Genomic DNA, 17751 nt, shown 5'->3' with positions numbered 1-17751 from the left:
TTGAAAAACAAGGTACCCAAATCTAAGAAGGCTTCCAAAAGTTGGCTTCCAAAAGCACTTGATGAGCAAATCTCCATGATAGTGCGGTTAGATCAACCTTCTCCGATCAGCTTGCTACGGAGCTAAACGAACGGCCCAGAGAGAGGTGGGTAGGATCGATCAGGTGCAAAAAGAACATGCATATAAGGAAACCCGGGAAAATCTCGAGTTGGCCATCCCGCGGAGTGAAAAGAAATGTTTTAAGGAGCTCTGCTCTGAAGCGGATGTAAACCAGTGGGATTTCGCCTATAGAGTTATGTTACGACCTTTCAGTTGGAAGTCATCCAAGGGCTATTCCGCCAGCAAGGGAGGGGCACCGATACCTCTCAGTGATCTCTGAAGGTGTTGGCAATTCCGGTAGTAATCAGAGACGAGTGTTGGAGATTTGCAACAAAATAAGTAACAGTAAAACTCCGGTCCAGGACGAAATACGGAATAGGGGCCCTAAGATCGCCGTGAAATCCAGGATGGACATATTTGCTGAGTTGTTCAAAGAGTGCATGTTCGGGGCGATATATGGACTCATAAGTATGAATTTCAGACGCTATGGTGAAAATGCTGGAGCAGATAATGTATAATAAATTGCTCCCGGTTGTTGAGATAAAAGGAGGTTTTTTAGGTCGACAGAGCAATCATCGATGCAATCAATTGGCTTGGCTGAAGATGCAATTCTCGGAAAGGGTAGTAGCAGCAAACATTTGGTGATAGTAACCCAGGATACGAAAAACGTATTCAATTCGGGCAGCTGGAGCCTTATACAGAAGTCTTTGAAGACGACTGGTGTTCCCATCGATTTTGCTGTCATGGTGCATAGCTACTTGTGAGAACGTGCGCTCTGGTATGATACGGTACATTCTTCACGACTCCCAAATCACCACCTCCAGTTGTAGGTTATGCAACTGTGAAGCACATAATATCTGTGTGCAGGATGTTGAGCAGTACCGAGTACACCAATCGTCCGTCTGTAAGATTCTCCATTAAAACCTTGCGTTGAAGTACAACTTAGTGGCAATTTACCCTCCTTACTGTAAGTACACTGCGCAGAGGATCTTGGAAAATTATCGGGTCAAACTGTCGTGGGATCACACTATTGCCACCGACCGCAGTTTTAATGTCAATAGACCCGATCTGGTTCTGCTTCTCAAGAAAGAACGAGCGTGCTTCATAATTGATGTAACTGTACCGCCCTTTGGCGGACGATATGAAGCAAACTTGGAGACTACAAAAGATCGAAGTAGTCCCAATGCTAATTTCAGCGGCGGGATTAGTCCCGCAGAATTTATATAAAGTGCTGAAAACGCTCGATTTTAAGGCTGAACTAGACATGAAGATACAAAAAGCAGCAATACTTGCAACCTGTCGTATAGTTCGAACAATATAATAGTCTGCCCTAGTGGGTTTCAGTCTCGACTCGTACTGTCTTCAATTTAAAATTCGTGTTTCGAACAATCGGCGAGGTCGAAATATATTTTCGCATGGTCGCACATACTATGAGTTAAAACGCATCACCGCTGTGATGTGGGCCTTTGGATGTTGCCTTCTGCATGAAGCTGCCTCTATATGGTGCCCAGGCCTCAAAATACTCTCCATATCGATATCTGTTCAAATTAAGTTAATAATAGTATATTACCATATTCTTGGGGAAATTGAGTAAAAACCCCCCTTAAGTTTATCCCAGAGTTCATCCCAGAGTGGGCAGTAGTATAAAATATAATATGAAGCATATTACCCCAAGTTTGATCAAAATCATACTATTAGTAACAAAGTTACAGTAGCTCAAAGTTGATTTTACCGGGTAAATTTACTGCAACTAAATATTAATATCACACTAAAGTTGGTAGCCAGACATGCTAAATGCAAATACATAACGGGCTACGTACAAATGGAATAGTTCTACACTAAAATATACTCACAGAAGAAGCAAACAAAACCTTTCATACGTGAAGCGCCCAGCTTCCGGTTTCCTGACTTGTTATACGTGCATATAGAATACAGTATTCGGTAATAGGCAATGTTTGTTTGTTTAGGGTGAGCATTATATCTGTAATATGTACGTATGTCTCGTAGTTTGAAAAAAATATGAAGGAATATTTTGTGTTTTTAGCCATACGGAAAAATGTGCGTAGAAAGTTTCTCACATAAGATGAACACAAAACCTTTATGCCTCAAGCGTCAGTTTCCGGTATTCCGACTTGTTTAACTATATATATTCGGACAGTTCGTTTTTGAGATTTTCCAGGGTCTCTTCTTCTTAAATGCGATCTTTTAACGGTGATATTTCAATAGTTTTTTATTTTGCAAAGATAACAATCATACAAATTTTTAACCGATATAAAGCTATATTTTTATATTATACTTTAGTATGTCTTCATTATTTTTTTATTTAATAAAAGACATTTTTTGGGAGCTGGTACACAAATACTAACGTGTGGGATTTTTACCAACTAAAACCACCCCTCTAGCTCCTGTTCTTTCCCGGTGGAAGCACTGTAAAATACAGGGCGCGGCAGCATAACTTCCTTTTTTAAAATGCGCGCCACTCAGTTAGTTGATGTCATAGCAGAGCGCTAGTGGTCTCGTTCAAGAGGGGATACTGTAAAGTTTTGTCCCGATACGGTTCAGTCGCCATCATGCGTTGGAATAGTGAGGAGCGTGCCTTTGCCGTTGAGGTTTACTTTTCAAGCGGATGTTCGGTTATTGCAACACAGCGTGCATTTCGGAATCGCTTTAATTTAGCCCCGTTGGCTCCCGTCCTAAACCGCAAATCAATTGTTACATGGGTCACTACATTCAGACAAACTGGAAGTGCGACAAAAGGAAGAACTGGAGTCCCTCGGCCCGTTAGATTACCTGAGAACATTGAAGCAGTGAGAGCGTCAATGTTGCGATCGCCACGGCGTTCTGCGCGCAAACACGCATCTGTCCTTGGACTACCCGACCGTTCTGTGAGAAGAATTCTTCGTGATGATCTTCATTTTCACCCCTATAAGATGGCGATAGTGCAGGAACTTTCAGAACGCGACTTCAATTCTCGGATGAACGCGTGTGAGCTTCTTCTTGATGTCGTTCCCGAGGGTGCTATTTTTTTTAACCGATGAAGCCCATTTTCATTTGTGTGGGTCGGTTAACAAACAGAACATGCGCTACTGGGCTGACACCAACCCTCGAGAATTGCATCAAAGGCCTTTGCATTCACCCAAAGTCACAGTCTGGTGTGCAATTTCCTCAGCTGGAATTATTGGTCCCTGGTTTTTTGAGAAAAATGAGGTTACAGTGGCAGTGAATTCGGACCGGTATGTAAACATGCTACAGAATTTTTTTTCCCACGGCTAGAAAATTTGCATTTGGGGGATACTTGATTCCAACAAGACGGTGCAACAGCACACACTTCAAGAGCATCGATGGCTATTTTGAGGGAACACTTTCCAGAGCGCCTTATCTTAATTAGAGGCGATTTGGAATGGTTGGCACGCTCTCCCGATCTGTCCCCTTGTGATTTTTTTCTATGGGGTTTTTTGAAATTCCGTGTTTATGTGAACCGTCCAAGAACCCTACAAGATTTGAGGACCAACATCCAAGAAGAAATTGCCAACATAACACCTGCTATGTTAACAAGAGTCATGACAAACGCCAGAAATCGGTTTACGCAATGTATGGAGAATGGGGGACGTCACCTAACAGATTTGATCTTCAAAACAATGTAAATAAAAACTGTAGACATCTATCTACATTATAAAAAATAAATAAATATTTTCCGATGCATACAATAGTTTTTATTGAGTTTTGAAAAAAGGAAGTTATGCTGCCGCACCCTGTATTTCGTCGTGGGGTGGGCATGGCTCTAGCTCCCTCCTTCACCCGTTGATTACGTTCGCAACCACCTACCATGTCGTTACTTGCACTCGAGTTCTCCCAGCGCGCAAGCGTTTTCCCTATTACATAATATTTTCGGGTGTTACTATTTCTTTCAATGTCTCCTCTAGACTCTTGCTTTGCTTTGCGAATTTAGGACAATAGAAGAAAACATGCTCCGGGTATTCCGGGATACCGTTGTAGCTGGGACAGTTAGGTGAGCGGTCCAGTTTAAACCTAACATATAGTGGTATTTACGGTAAGCGCTATGTCCTGTGAAAAACTGCGTGAGATCAGAATTTATTTCATCATGCGTTCTCAACGTCCACACCTCAATGTTGGGAATTTTTCTGTGGGCCTATCGACCCTTTTCAGCTTGTTCCCACTATTGTTGCCATCTACTTGACCATTCCTTGTTTTCGAACCTATAGGATCGGCTACCCACACCTTATTGTCCGAGTTTCTATGAGGTTTGCTTATTATAGCCACTAGGACATCTGATTCGTGGGTGGTCTGCGAGAGCAGGTCTTGAGTGCCCCTACATGATTGAGGTTGATTTGAATCAATCTTATTTTCCAACTATACTTATCGTCTTTTTGAACTCGGGACACTTCCGGAAATGTGCCAGCTGTTCGTTTCATTACACAACATGCATTTTGGGTCTTGGCATTCCCGAGCAATGTGACCTGTTTCCTCACAACGACTGCATCGGTCACATCGATCAACTGCACTTGTGCATACGCTCGCCATATGTCCGTACAGGAGACACTTGAAGCATCTCTTCAACGAGATTTGCTTCCTGAGGCAACAGACTACACATCCAATACGGACCTTCCCAACCACTAGGATCTTGCGCGCTGCTTCTGCTAATAGCTGTATGGTCGCCGTTAGTGTATTTTATACGCTATTCTAAGGCTTACAATGGATGCCTCCAACAAAACGTGCAGCTTGAACTGCTCCGCTAAGGCAGTGCAAATTTCCGCCTTAGAAACAAAATCATCTAGGTCATTGTACTATATAGCGATCTCATACTTTTGAGCACACACGGTAGCACTTTCCACAAGTAAATTTTTGACTTGGCTGCGGGAGCTTTCGCCTTTGCTTTTCAGTTCCAGCATGATCCTCCGGATCTTGCTTATGTTTCCTCCTAGGTCTGGTCATCTTATACTCTTCTTGGTATGTCTGCGAAGGACATGCTACCTGTGCTTGAAATGAGAATCGCCTCGGGACGGCTCTTTCGTCCAAGCTTAGTCCAACCGTCGTATACCTTTTGATGAGACATCAGTTCCCTTGATGGCACTAGTGTTTTAGGCAACATTTTCCCGCCTACCGAAGTTTCCTCAAAGCGGTGATATGCCACTTTGTTTTTTTGGGAACCTGCTGATTTCCTGAATGTCCGTCTTCCTATTCCCTGTGCCCATCTACGAGTATACGGTTAGGTGTCGCCTGGATTGACTGCATTAAAATCGAAGGAGTAATTTAAGAGGTCTCCTTCGATTCTTTCGCATCTTCCCGCGATTTCTTACATATTATAGAACCCTGATGGCTCTCACCATATGTTTGATTGTCTCATGCACGTTTTGTTTATGTTTGATAAAATTCGGCAACTGAACGATTTTCGCTGTAAGCAAAATTAAGGATGACTCTTGCAGGTTGGACTTCTGTTCCACAGCCTTCATTCTTCTTTCCGCAGATGAGATATTAACGGGGTTCCTTTGGCTCAGGTCTTCTTCGACCTGACGAGCTTCCCTTAACCCTTTACGCTCGGATGCGGTTGATGTCACTGCGGCTTTCGACGTTCATCGGTCTCCCTTGGGCACATCCTTCTGTCCTTTTGTTATAGGTATTCTAGGGAGCGACCTGCTCGGTTTAAATAATTCCTTGTCCAAGCTGGTTATAGCATTAGATGCCACGGTGGCCCAGCTATCCGCCACCAAGACATGCAGTTGATGGATATCGGCGACGGATAGCCTTCTTGCTGATTCCCAAAAGCCGCCGGTACTGGGGTTCCGAGCTCCTGCGCTGTGAGTTTATACACTATCTCTTCGTCCATATTGGTTTATTATTCTGGGTGACTTTCTCATAGCCATTTTTATCCACGGCTGGGTGCTTTTCTCCAACCTACCCGACCCGTGCATAAACTTGCTCATGCACGCACTCCACCGAATGCGTACCAATCCATATTCATGAAATTTCGTGAGAAATGTGGGAACTGTGAATTCATATGTGGTGAATTACATTGCTGCATGTTGAACTTGGAGGAAGGTACGAAATTTCTTTTCACTGGATATGGTCATGTGGAGTATCACACGAAAGATCTCGATTAGTACTTTTCAAAACAGATATTAGCTTTAAGATTTGTTACAAAGGTGAGCGACGTGGAACCACGAAAGGGTCAATTACTTGAGGGACCCATTCTCAGAAACTAGCCAAACAAAATATCTGAAACAAGTCGGAATACCGGGAACTGGTGCTTCGGGTATAAAGGTTTTATGTTCACTTTTGTGAGAAACTTTCCATGCACATTTTTGCATTCGAATATGACTAAAATTCCAAAATACTTCCTTATATTTTTTTCAAACTTTAAGATATAAGTACATATTACAGACGTAGATACTATGCTCATCCTAAATAAACAAAGATTGCCTATTACTCAATACTGTATTTATAAATACACGTATATAAATGGATCGTGTACATATTTAAGATTTACTTCGTGCACAAAAGCATACATATGTACATATATTCTAATAATGTTATGTTTCACACAAAACCAAAAAATTGAGTTACGATACTTGTTCAAATAAAATTGATAATAGCATATTATTATGTTTTGGAAGTTTACTGCGAACCACCCCTTGAGTTCATTCTAGCTGTGTAAGATTGTGAGTGAGACAGACTTTACTTGGCAGCAGCATATTGGGAAGTTTGGTTGAAATTCTGCTATAACTAACAAAGCTACAGTAGCTCAAAGTTGCCCTTTTCATTTCAAATTACTACTCCCCACGGGATAAAATGTCAGTACTACGTTGAATTGAATATAGGGTATATTTAACGTACATACATTTCGAGCTATGTATAATTGGAACAACACAATGGCCCAGGTATTCTTACCCAAAATATCAACAAAAACAATACTTGAAGAGCCGAACTTCCGGTTTTCGACTTGTTGATTTTTTATGTCAAAAAATCAAGTAATTACATTATCTTGATTATAACTCCGTTATTATTTACGCCACAGAATTTTATCGTAGCCATAACTGAATCCACCTGTAAAAAAATAAAGAGGTTCATTCTGTTTGGTATTAAATATGTTTTGTTGCTGTTACTTATTACTTACCCATAAAACATATAGTTTCCGAGTTATTTACGAAAAATAGTTTAAAAACATGCATTTTTTCTATACAAAAACAACTTTAAAACTACTACTTACCTAACAAATTTGCATAAAACTTTTTTTGCCTAGAATTGATCGTTGAATCGATTTCTGAAATTATTTTAAATATAAAATTGTCTACCTCTGAGAAAGGGGGTTATATAGGCTATCCCGCTGACGATGGTTAAAAACTTTGTCCTACCCAATAAAATCACAATTTTCCACTCCCTTAAACATCTACACCGGATTTTATATCATTTTCGGAAACTATGTAAAATTTCCTATAAATATCTGCTCAAACTTTAATGAAATTCTAAAGCAGATTTTTCATTTTAATTGCAAAATGCAATATTGTAACGGTACTTTAAACTTACAAGCCTGCAAAGTTGATAAAAGTTGCCCTATTATGTTAATTTTCCAATGACATGTACAACTCATGGGCCCAATTGTGGAAAATTTACAAATATTAGGAATTCAATGGGAGAAAAAAGAAATCTATTTCTTTGAGGGTGAAGGCAAGACTGCAAGGGAGGTGAGTCTATTTTCAATTTCAATGGAAAATCTTGTTCAATCAAATAGAGAAGATTGAATCAGGCCATAACAGCAGAAATGTGCTTCTTAGCTTCGAGCTTAATACTAGATTAGTAGGTCACAAACGAGTTGAAAATTTAATGCAAATTTAAGTAACGTTTAGAGGGAAATGCCCTTGAAATAAACCTTTATATTTTTAGGAAAGTCATTGGCGCAAGACTGCATTCTTGCATAAGCTAAAATTGATATATTTAGATTCATAAGGAAAGCTAGTTTTTGACTATTGTTTCGAGTAAATATTGGAATAAAGTGTGTTTACATTTTACCACATCTTTTATTTCGGATTGTTTGTGTGGTCGTTCCCCTAAAAGATTAGATATGAATCTGGAGTGATAACATACCGAATATAAAAGGAGAACCATCAGAGAAAATGCTTTGTCATTCCCATAATAGTGAAGTTCTTCAGTGGAAATTGAAAAAAGTGTAGTGATGAAGTTTATTCTGGTATAATACATATCTCCGTTTTGTTTAGAATTGATATAAAATTAACAAGGTCTTTCATCAAGGTCGTTCTTGGTTGCATCTTGGGGCTTAGCTACGCCCAAACGCAATGTGATTGGGAAACTGTGGGCACATTTTCCAAGGTTATCTGCATTTCGAAGACGAAATTCAAGTTTTCACTAGATTACACTGGTAAACAGTTTTGTTGTTTGTTTTTGTAATTTCAATGTCAATTTTATATAATTAGCCTGATTGCAGTTACCTAGATATGTTACAATTGAATTCTAAATGGTAAATTATTTGTTTGGTACTTGGTGAAATTTATGGAAAGCTGTTGAAAGATGTTGAATGACAAACCATCTTTGTGCAGTTAGTGTGTTCGAGAATAGATACCTTTGTCTATTGAACTCCTGCGTTTCCCCCAGGATAATGTTTACTTTTCATAATATAACGTTAGTTTTGTTAACATTTATTTTCCCTAAATGTAGAGTCAATTGCCTTATAGACCAAGGAATGTCATCACCATAGTCGTGGTGTTTGAGAAAAGATGAACCTTCTGAAAACAGGAAGAGACTGGAACCTTCACAAAAAATTGAACCGATCATGGCAGCATGGGGGACACTACAGACTACTGCGACAACACACAAAGACACTTCCACTTACAGAACTCTAAGATAATAACGATCGTCCTTTTTTGCTTCTCTGAAAAATATCTACGAGAGATCTACGATTAGTAAATAAGTGAGAGTCTTCTAAATTAACATGTTTTTTATTCAAATTAACGCTATTACTTGTCCCTCGCCCCATTAGGGGCAAACATAACTTCGAGGAATAGCCAAAAATCACATAGTTCTATGCCCGAACGATACAGTTTTGATGTCGTGCCTATTAAAAAACTCGATTACAGTATGAGGGACGTGTCGTCTCCCATTGTCAATTATAACTTTTGTTGATGTTCCTTCGCGGCTGTTTGTTCCAGAAATAACCCAAATAGATTTACAACTGCCTGTCATGACTGACTGCCCGTGGAAGGCACCACTCTCGAGATCTACAGTGGTGCTTCTTTTATGTTTGCAGCAATTTCTGTTTACTTGATCAGCATCATCTTTCAGCAAAGATAAAAGCAACCGGAAGCTCGTGCTTCGGATATAAAGGTTTTGTGTTCATCTTATGTAAGAAACTTCAACGCACATTTTTCTATCCGTATATAGCTACAAATCCAACCTATTCCTTCATATTTTCCCAAACTACAAAACATACGTACATATTACAGCTATAGATATTACGCTCACCTTAAACAAACAAACTGCCTATTTCCGAATACTGTACATTTATGTGCACGTATATAAACTCGTACCCATATTTCCGATTTACTTCGTGCACAAACGCATACATATGCACATATATAGTATGCATATCAAATACGGCTGGTTTAATGTCCAAATATATCTATCTGAATTAGACACTACCAGTAAATTTCATTAGCACGCATATACTGTATGCCAATGTACACACATGTCTGGTTGGAGTAATTGATATTCATATACAAATGACTAAAAAACTAAAACAAAATAATTCTTTGCGACCCCATTCATAAGAACTCATTTCGTTATGGTATGGATGAATTGATATGTGATGATGACGTCATACACGTTGTAGAATGCACGATATTCATAAAAAATGGCAAAGTTTCACCCCCTATAACTTTGTTAATAATAGTTGTATTTTTTTTTCAAACTTGACCAAATTATGCATTATGTTCTTCATTACACCTATGCCAAATTTTGTACTTCTGGGGTGAACATAATGGGGGTTGCCAGGTAAATTTCTAAAACGTGGAAATATACTATTATTAACTTTATTTGTGAAGATATCGGAACCGAATGTATTTAGAGGTCTAGATTTAGTAGAGACACACCACTGTGATTTTTTTTTCCGATTTTTCGGTTGGGTAGGCTCTGAGAACGAAACTTGTTACACTTTTTGTGGGTCATATTTTGAGCCCTCACTTCCCTATGTTTCACCCATAATAAAATATTGAACCAGTTTTGAAAAGTACTAAGTCTTTCATTTGATACCCCACATGGCCACATTTTATGAAAAAAACATTTGCACCCTCCATTCACATGTGTTCCACATAAAACCTTAAAAATATGGTTTCGAATTTATCCCATCCATGCAGCAGGAAAAGGTTTCCTATTGCTGAGTTTTAAGCGGATCATCGAATCGGCTCTTGTTGGGATGTTAAAGTTCTTCGCTCTTGCGGATGCTGTGTCACGTGGCAAGCGATCATGAATTGCTAGTCTCTTTCCAGGCTGAGGTAATTGAGCGGATTTACTCTGCTGTTTTGTCAAAATTTTCTGGCAGGCCCTGCGATCGAACATTGTGTCGGTGAAGGTTACAGATATTTACAAACTTGTCATAATTATTGTTATGGTTATCAAGAGAGTGGCTTCTCTCCGTTTGTTATCAGAGCTCACTTTGCCATTCTCGCCACTTACCACAAAGTCATCGTTACCTCCAGGACAGTTTCCCTGCCCTGCGAGTAGTTGCTTATAGAAAGCCTCTTTCTTTACGTCGGAAGTGTCCTTTGGCAACTCTGTATTTTTGTAATGATCCATAATCTGAATCGGAATTTGTTAACCAAAATCCTGTTTGAAAACGGTTTCTAAGTTATGAAGGGATTTATAGTAGCTGAATATGACACTGGGTTGGAGTGATTGCGTTTGTATGGTTGATAGCTAAAGAATGGATTCATGCTTTAAATTTAACATCGCCTATATTGCCGTGTTTGTATATATGTAGAGGCGATGTATAAAAGTTTGGTAGTTTGGAGAATATCACCTATGATATTCGGTTCGTAGTGAGAAGGGATAAGTAAATTGTATGTTTTTTTTATCGAGGACATAATTTGATCTTTAAGGTTTTTCTATTTTCAAAAAATAATTCTATCTAATACAGCTTTTTATTTCTGCCTTTTATTATTACTGTTTATTATTGGTACTTTTTTTGTTCATATGCGGTGGTGGAAAATTTTTGAAGAAAAATCCGCTCTTGCTCCGCTGCACCCAGTAAAAACCATCGCCGGTCTCTTCACCCTCAGCCCTGCGAGACGACCATTTAGGTATTACTTCGCGGTGTGAGTTTGACTTTAGGCCGTCGTCCTTCTGCTCCCTTCGGCTTTCCCCTTTCTTTTCTCCTTCAACTATTCCTCATTTATTTTCATGGTTACGGAGTCAACCGTAAGCCAATTCTCCTTCGACCACAGCATCTAAGCAACTAAGTTGGTTAAGGTTCCTCCTCTCCATTGCGAATCTTGTGCAGAGGAACACCACACACCCTGGAGCCGCCGGTATGCCACCGCTTCTAGGACAATTCGGCAAATCATCCTATCTAAGGCGGTGTAAATACTGCTGTAGCAATCATTATGTCCCCTGGGGAAATGGGTAGTTAGGTTCCTCATGTTTCCGCTTAAGAGACACCCTAATGTTGGAAATGAACCTGTGCGTCCACCAACTTGTCATAGACACATCCCATCTGCGTTGCCAGAGATCATGCGACTTTTACGCTCTGTGTGCCCCTCCATACGTATTGCTTGGTACAGTACACTCATTTCTTTCGCCAGAATGTCGATACGGATCATCCCACCACCATCAATACTGCCTCACCTGGGGGTGGTTCTAAGAGCACTGCAAACTCACAAAGCCATCAGTCGATAAATCGAATTCACCTGCTTCTGTCTCTGGGAGTTTGCAAGCGCCTCTGACCAAACAGGTGACGAGTAAAGCCAGATCACTAAGGCTAGAAGCAACCTCCGGCACTGTTTCGGCCCACTAATATTAGGTAACATTTTTGCAAGTGTTGTGGCATGTATTCTCTAGATGTTCCCTACAGCTCAGAGTGGGGTCAATTATCACCCCCAGGTATTTGATAGCCGGTTTTGATATGATCATATATTCACCAACTTCCACTTTCACAGTGCTCTTTTTCATGCGATTCGTTATTTAGACCGCTTCCGTTTTCGCGTCCGTCAAGATCTGCCCGGCTCCCCAGATCTCTACAGCTCTCACTGTTTCCGTCGTGTAAATCTCGACATCTTCTGGGTATTTTACTATAATAAACATAGCTAGGTCATCTGCAAAGCCAACAATCGTAGTCTCTTCTGGGACGAGAAGAGCAAGTACCCTATTATACATGATATTCCACAACAGAAGACCTGATCCTTGTGGTACTTCGCTGTGACAATATACTCTTTTCGGCCCTCATCTGTTACGTACCAGACAATCTTCTTTGAGAGGTAATTTTCCACCTGATTCGTTAAATACATGGGGGCTCCTATGTCAGTCAACGCCGCTTTAATTCGGTTCCAGTTGGCCGAGGTGAATGCGTTTTTTACATCCATCGCCAATACAGCAGAGCAGCCGACAGAAACAAGTGCTTATTTTGCCATGTCTACTATCATGCTTATTGCATCCACCGTAGGGTGGGCACGCCGGAAATCAGATTGGCGTTGCGATAAGCGATGATGGGTAGGAGTCAGCTGTAGATGACTCTCCCTATCATCTTCCTAATTGTAACCAGCAAGCAGATAGGATGATATTATGTTGGGCCTCCAGGTGGCTTGTTAAGTTTGGAAAGCAACACCGACTTTTGCTTTTTCCATTGGACAGGGAATCTTCCTTCTTTTAGGCGCGCCTAGTCTCTACTGCAAGGTTCAAAGCTCCATTAAGGATGCCGTTTAAACCTGGGCCTTGTTTTCACCGATGCTATCACATATTTACCGCATCTCCTCCACAGCTACTAAAGGTAATTTAAGCCTTCATTTAACTGGACGACCGCTTGCCTTCCCTTATTTTTGTGGTGAGGGAACTGAGTGGCAACGATCTGTTTCAAGAGGCACGGACAGCTCATCTGGGGTGATCTCCGCAGCCTGTTCATTACCAGTCAGTAGGTTTCGCCCTAAGGCTGGCTGAAGCAGTTCTTTTTACTGTCTTTCTTTTATCTCTCAACTGTCAACATCGAACTTTTCTCTGAGTCTCTGGTAAAGCCTTCTTGCCTGGAAAGATCGGGCGCGCAAACTTGCGATTTCGTTGTTCCATCAGTAGTTGGGTTGCTTACTGGGGAACAATCGCCTTCTGCTCATAGTAGCATGGCATGCTTCTATCACCCATCGGGTGATTTGGGGCGATTTTTCTCTGGCTGAAGCATTAGGGGTTTGATCGCGGCGGAAAATGTGTTCTCCTTAAAAACTTTCGCCGTCTAGCCGAGCAAACCATCCGGCATTCTGCGAGAATTCTTTTTGGAGCTCGAGCACGTCAAGTGACTCTTCTGGCTAAAAGGGCACTAACGTATGTCAGGTCTATTATAGACCCCAGCCTCATTCCCCTAAAAGTGCCCAAGGCCCTAACATTCATGAGAACCACCTTCTATTATGGTCGATCAACGTTCTCTTGCATCCAAAACCAGAGCGCTCAGCATATGCTCATACTCGGCAAGTGTAGCACTGGATGAAGCATAACAGTTGCAGATGTGGACCCTTTTCACCTTCCCTCTTTCAGTAAGGGCTTCGGCACAAGATTGCGCCGTAATGTCTTTCAGAGGTATTGCCTCAGGCCACCGCGTGAGCCTGTTGATGATTGTAAGGCAATACTTGTAACCGTGCGAGTCTCGCAAAGGCTCTATTATGTCGAGGTGTATCGTGTGGAAACGCTTGGTAGTGCGGGGGAATGAGCCCACTTCTTTCCTTACATGCCTGGAGACTTTACACTTCTGGCATGCGATGCACTCTCTGACCCAGGAATTGACATGCTTATTCATGGAGGGCCAGAAGTATTTCTCGGTGACTAGCCGATTTGTTGTCCTGATGCCTGGATGCGTCAAGTCGTGAACTACGTTGAACAATTCCTTGCGAAAGGTGGCCGGAATGTATGGCCGAGGTCCCTTTTCCGAGTCGAGAGGTTTGAGCCGAAGATGGGCAACTCCCGAAATTTGTATTTGGGGTTGGATTTGAGGCTCTGAAGTGCTGTGTTATCCTCCTGCGCCTTGGCAATAGCCGAGAAATCGAGTGAGGTGGGGATGTTAACCTTGGAGACAGGAGACAAAGCGTTAGCAACTATGTTGTCCTTGCTGGACACGTGCTGGATGTCTGACGTAAATTGGCTTATAAAGCTCAGGTGTCGAAGCTGACGAGGGGACGCTTTGCCGGGCTTTTGTTTCAACGTGAGAGGCTTATGGTCCGTGAACACTGTGAACGGCCGGCCTTCTAGGGAGAAATGGAAGTATTTGATGCTCAAGTACGCGGCGAGCAGTTCGCGATCGTAGGTACTATAGTTCCGTTGAGCGGGATTCAACTGTTTCGAAAAGAAGCTCAACGGCTGCCAGACGTGATCCACCTTTTGGTGAAGAGCAGCACCTACTGCGATGTCAGAGGCATCAACAAAAACGGCTAGGGGTGCATCTTGCAGAGGAAATGCCAAGAGTGTAGCGTCGGCCAGTTGTTGACCGGATTTGTCAAACGCGCGGATAGCCTCTTCAGACCACACGATCTCTCGTGTGTCCTTAGTTTTGGGGCCAGACAAGTACGCGTTCAAAACGGACTGGTGATGGGCGGCCTTGGGCAGGAAATGACGGTAGAAGTTTAGCATGCCCAAGAACCTCCTCAACTCCTTCACTATCTTTGGACGCGGGAAGCTTGTTATCGCTTGCACCTTGTCTGGGTCGGGCTGTATTCCTTCAGGGGAAATGGAGTGGCCGAGGCATCTCACCTGTTTTTGAAGGAATTTGCATTTCTCAATGTTTAGGACTAAACCGGCCTCAAAGAGACGTTGAAAAATGCACTCGAGATGCGCTAAGACTCAGTGGAAGAAGCGAACAAAACATCATCCAAATATACGAAACAGAAATCGAGGTTCCGCAGGACTGAGTGAATGAACCTTTGAAAGGTTTGCGCTGCATTGCACAATCCGAAAGTCATCCGGGTGAACTCGAAGAGTCCAAAGGGTGTGCATATTGCCGTCTTTGGAATGTCTTCAGGAGCTACTGGGATTTGGTGATAAGTCTTGGCTAAGTCCAAGGTCGAAAAGATGCGGCAATTCGCAAGGTGATGCGCAAAGTCCTGGATGAGGGGAATTGGATATCGGTCAGGAACAGTCTGTGCATTTAGCCTTCTGTAATCCCCACAGGGGCGCCATTCGCCATTTGGCTTTGGGACCATATGCAGTGGGAAAGATCAACAACTGTTTGAGGGCCTGCAGATACCCTGTAGTGTTAATGTGGTGCTGCACATTATGCTTCACTGGTTTTGAGAGATTACAATCGGTAGTAATCTGGTTGAACTTTTGAAGGAGTGTCCGAACACGAGAGTTGGTGATGTCTTCCAAAAGAACGGAAAGGCCCAAACCAAGGTGTAAATGGCAACCATATATATACATCATTACATATAGCTAAAGAAAAGTTACGTATCTTCTCCTTCTTCGAGAAGGAAATAAGCAGAACACCGCAGAACATTCTTATCTCACTGTTGAGTGTTTATGGCTAATTTCACTGTTGTCCAATCACCATCACCATTGACCAGAGAAGCCAAGAAATTTTTGAAATTACATGCAGAAGCTTTTGGGGACTTCGATATCCACAACCCAGGTTCCTTGTGTGAAGCATATAAATGTTTAACAGCAACTGCTACTATATTTCTAACCCAACACGGTACCATACATACCAGAGCTGGGTGTGTTAGTTCAATTGCTGCCTCCGCCAGAGAGCTGTTAGTGGCTACCTGTGCCTCGTTATGGCCCCTATGGGCGTTTTTATCGTTGAATCCTGCAATTCTGTTAGTTTAGAATTCCTTGTACAATGTTTTACAAACCACTTTCTTCCCAGGAACTTTCATAAGGTTCTTTCATGCGATGACAATCTTCTGTCTACTATCCCTAAACATTCACCTCTGGCATAAGGGCGACTTTATTTGACTTGTGAATTTGCCTGTATTTGTATTGGGTTGTTCACGCTCTAGTGTTGTTTCTGATACAGGTTGATGAGATCGAGGTCTGCCTTAACGCTTATGCGTGGTACACGCCCTGCTCTTCTATTGGAATATATACGGCAACCATGTACTGTATCTACGATAATATAGATATCGTTTTTTGAAATGAAAAAATAAAGGTAAACTTAAACATTATGATTTTAAGATGACGAAGCTTTGGAATGTCCACTGGGAACAGTTTGTGCTGACGTGATCGACATATGCACTGCAAATGGGGAGCCTCTTTGTAAGAATACGGTGGCTGGAAAGAGGGGTTCCTGTAATGAATGTGTGGACGATAAAGTCAACAGGGTTTGCATCAGTGAGACGGAATATTCTATCTGCAATGGTGGTAAGGTACTGACGGCCTTAAAATACATTTGCCCTCCGGACAGACCTTATTGCCAAGCAGCATTTATGGACGATGAAGTTACAGATATCTGCACAGATCAAAAACTAGTAAGAGATCCACTCTAGCAATGTATTGCACACATGCATTTATTTTATTGGGTTTTTTTTTAGGATCTTGACTGCACTGCTCCAGGTTGCGGGAATGGGAATGATGGAGGAACCGGAAATGATGGTGGAACTGGAAATAATGGAGGAAATGGAAATAATGGAGGAAATGGAAATAATGGAGGTAATAATAATGGCACTGGACAACCTGTATGCACTTCTGATGGGTTATTCCCGAATACCACCGATACAACTTGCTCTACGTGAGTATCAAATTCAGTTTTAAATATGCAAGTTTGGATTTCATTCCGAACCGTTTATAGTAAAAAGTATCTTTCAAATTAAATGATACTTAAATTAGACACTTTTTTATTTCCTAATATGAATATTTTCCAATTTCTTATGCAGATACTATAAATGCACAAAAGCTGACTCAGGAGCATATAGTATTCTTCAACTGCAGTGTCTGAACAAAGGCCATAAGTTCAATCCTCAGTTGCGTGTTTGCCAATCAGGGTACGAATGTACAAATAAAGCATCATAATGCAATGCCGAAAATTTGAGCAAACATCACCAAATCGCCTTGTGAAGCTTTTTATTTTTTGACAATTATTAAAGTTTTTGATAGAAGTTACATTGTTTTGTTTTTTCTTCAAAAAAAAAGTAAAGATATATTTTTAATATCGTTGATGACACTCAACTGGATATTTCAGTGAAATTAACATCCCATTAAAATATGTATAGTACATAGATAGGGGAGGGAGTTCTTTCTCAATTGACAAGAAGAACACTCAAATTGATTCTGTATCTAAGTTGGGCAGTTTCAGTTGAGAAACTTGTTTTTAGAGAGTACTAAGCTCGTTTTTCAGGTTTTGTTTGTCTGTCTATCATACGCACTATCAAGAAAGACACGAAGTTTGGTAGAAAGATTGGAACTGTAACATCCATAAATGCTGTGAATTATATTGCTCCACACTTT

General features: G+C 41.3%; 1 protein-coding gene across 1 annotated transcript; it reads left to right on the top strand.

Annotated features, from left to right (window-relative positions):
* The first annotated feature begins 8232 nt into the window (after nt 1-8232).
* Nucleotides 8233-17406, top strand: LOC119648938. Its single transcript, XM_038050851.1, has 5 exons — nt 8233-8302; nt 8365-8491; nt 16483-16775; nt 16839-17035; nt 17181-17406. Exons 1-5 carry the CDS (start codon nt 8288-8290, stop codon nt 17314-17316), a joined length of 768 nt encoding a protein of 255 aa, XP_037906779.1. The 5' UTR covers nt 8233-8287; the 3' UTR covers nt 17317-17406.
* Nucleotides 17407-17751: the final 345 nt, after the last annotated feature.

This window comes from Hermetia illucens, chromosome 2, assembly GCF_905115235.1.
Source record: "Hermetia illucens chromosome 2, iHerIll2.2.curated.20191125, whole genome shotgun sequence".
Lineage (NCBI taxonomy): Eukaryota > Metazoa > Arthropoda > Insecta > Diptera > Stratiomyidae > Hermetia > Hermetia illucens.
This window is presented reverse-complemented; position numbering and strand designations above follow the sequence as displayed.

Excerpts from the sequence above, each read along its gene's own strand:
- LOC119648938 (XM_038050851.1), top strand. Across the intron at positions 8,492-16,482 it reads GTTTTCACTAGATTACACTG|ATGACGAAGCTTTGGAATGT; the intron begins GTAAACAGTTTT and ends TATGATTTTAAG. Across the intron at positions 16,776-16,838 it reads TCTGCACAGATCAAAAACTA|GATCTTGACTGCACTGCTCC; the intron begins GTAAGAGATCCA and ends GTTTTTTTTTAG.